Source organism: Palaemon carinicauda, chromosome 19 (genome assembly GCF_036898095.1).
Source record: "Palaemon carinicauda isolate YSFRI2023 chromosome 19, ASM3689809v2, whole genome shotgun sequence".
Classification (NCBI taxonomy): Eukaryota; Metazoa; Arthropoda; class Malacostraca; order Decapoda; family Palaemonidae; genus Palaemon; species Palaemon carinicauda.
The window spans coordinates 103,764,576-103,767,184 of NC_090743.1; the positions used below are offsets into that span (position 1 = coordinate 103,764,576).

Sequence of the window (2,609 nt, forward strand, 5' to 3'; positions counted from 1 at the left end):
CACAAGCCCTTTCTGTCATAGATTGCCCAGTTTACAAGGTCTGGGTTCCACCTTTTCGGGGGTGGAGGAGAAGGGTATTTCTCTAATTTGCGGTCAATTTCTATGGCAAAGTGATCACTTGTTGGCACAGGATGCAGTCGCCATTTAGCAACCATTTGGATAATGATTGACAGGAAGGTGAGGTCTAAACAACCGCCCCTTACATGGGTTGCTTCAGACACATTGTTAAGCAATGTTAGGTCCGGATATTCTTGCTGTAGGGCGTGCAAGTGTCTGCCTGTCTGGTTTGTTGGAGATGTTGAGTTCAGAAACGGGTGGTGGTCATTGTAATCGCCTATAATGATTGTGTCCCCCTCAGAGGCTTCAGCAAAGAGCCCCTCTGCATTGATGCTTTTGGTTGGAGATTTGTAGACATTGCGGACTATGAGGGTTGTGGCTAGCAGAGACACCTGAACACTGAGTATCTCTGCCTCAGTCCCACAGTCGATGCTTTGTACTCTCTTTGAGGGGATGCTATTTTTAATGAGTAGTTAATCCTCTCGTTATTGGTGTTAGATACGTGGTATACACTTTGTATCCTGAGAATAAGAATGGTGTATTCTCATTAAACATGGTTTCCTGCAGCACAATAATGTCTGGATTTTGCACGGAGGTTTTGGATTGTAGGAAGGCGAACTTATGTCTGAGTCTGCAGGCGTTACATTGGAGCATTTTCACTTTGGTGTTGTTGAAAATTTCTTGGTTGTTGGGTGTGTTTGTGTTAGGATTGTTTACTGGAGGGACTATGAAAGGAATAGAATTTGGAGTTCTTGGGCGGCGCTGTTAAAGATAAAATCATCAAGGGATTGAGGCGAGTACTTAATTTTTTGTGACTTTACAAAGGATGTTTGAAATGGCGGCTTTGAAGGCCGCCATGGGGTAAGTGATGTGGTCATAATCGTTCCAATCAGTGGAGGTAGGTACTAAGGGAGTGGAGGGGCGGGAGGAGCTCGGATTTTGAAAGCAGGACTAGGGAGGCTGGAGAAGTTACTCAAAGAATTAGTGGTGATGGGTGTCTAGGTTTCTGGTATGGAGAAGGATGAGGTTGGTTGTGGTCAGGTTTGCGGGGAGGAAGTGGAAGGGATGGAAGGAGAGGTGAATCTTAGTGGTGAAGGTGTGGAAAGAGTGTGGGTTGGGGATCGTTGTGACTTTGGAGGATGTCTTGGAGGGCTTTGAAGTTTGAGTTCTGGGAAAGGACGTGGAGGAGAGGAAAGATCAGGCATGGCATGTTTGGAAGGTTTAGGAGGTACGGTTAGTTTGAGGTGAGGTGTGGTTGGTTGGAGACTGGTTTGTTCCACGTGGCTGCAGGTTGCAATGGCAATCTGCTCCCTGGGGATCGGTAATGCTCTGAAGTCTTGCAGGGCATCTCTTCCATCAAGCATTGTGAGGTCCTCGGCAGTTGGGGCTCTTAGCAACGGTGTGCTGTCCGGCCTTGAACCTGGTGCTGCAGTGGGCTGTAGGGTGCTGTCTGCTGCCGCTGCAAACTGCACAGAACTCCGGGCCTGTGCAGCGGTTCCTGTGGTGACCAAATTTCTGACACCTGGAGCATGTGAGGGGATCTGGGAAGTACTCTTCCGCGTAGAAGGTCCCCCAGTAGCCGAAGGAGAACTGTGGAGGTTGTTCTCCCTTGATGACTGTCTCCAACTTGTAGGATCTCATTCCATATTTCCCTTCACATCTCCTGGCTGAGAGAATGGAAAGGAGGTTGAGCACAGGTTAAAGTGGGAGGTCGAGGTCGTAGATAATGATAATTGTTGTCGGCTTGTCTGCATGGTTAAGGTGTAGGATGTTCTTTTGCTGCTCCAGGAAGTCCTTGGTTTCGTTTTCCTTGGCGGAGATGACAAGTTATCCTCTGCGATTTAACCTAATTGTCATGTTCAGGTGTAGATTCCTGGCCTCCATGGCGGCTATGGCAGCATAGGAGGTCGTGTTGGGGCCAGGAGTAAACCTGAACCTTGTTGGCTGGTTTGACGTGATGGTGGTGGTTTGCTGTGGAGGTGGTTGCTGGGCAGGCTGAGTGGCGGTGTCCTGGTCGTCGTCGTCTTCTTCTGCTGCTGCTTCTTCTTGGTTGATGGGGTTCTGCTCTGTCTCTTCTATGTGGTCTTTTAGTGCTTCCTGGATTGGTTCCATGGCTGGTTGGGAGGACAAGGTAGGTTTCTTCTTGTGACTCCTCAAGGTGAGACTTCTAGGCTTCATAAACCTTTCCTTCTCCACTTTGGCACGAGGGGAGTCGGAAAGGATGGAGTGGGACAAGCCCCTGGCTGCCATCGCAAACCCACAATGGTAGCCTACAGCTTTGTCGAACTTCTGTTAGGTGTGGCTTATTTTTCTGTTTCAATAACACAAAATAGAGTGCTAAATGCGCAGTTCAAATTCGATAACTCGAACTCGCTAAAACTTGGTAGGAAAGTTCACGGTGAGAGCACTGGAAATTTCAGTAATGTGATAAATTCTTTAGTTGGTTATTTTGTTAAAATAAAATTTAATTCTTCTATACATAGCAGACTTTTGTTTTTTACATGATTTTCTAGTTTAACAAATATAATCTAAAGAGGTAATTTATTCCATCT

The 2,609-nt window shown here is 47.0% G+C and overlaps 1 protein-coding gene across 1 annotated transcript; it reads right to left on the reverse strand.

Moving 5' to 3' along the window:
- Positions 1-1,094: 1,094 nt before the first annotated feature.
- Positions 1,095-2,307, reverse strand: LOC137659193 (AP2-associated protein kinase 1-like). The gene is made up of 2 exons (XM_068394244.1): positions 1,904-2,307; positions 1,095-1,647 (listed from the first exon to the last, which is right to left on the reverse strand). Exons 1-2 carry the CDS (start codon positions 2,305-2,307, stop codon positions 1,095-1,097), a joined length of 957 nt encoding a protein of 318 aa, XP_068250345.1.
- Between the last annotated feature and the right edge of the window lie 302 nt (positions 2,308-2,609).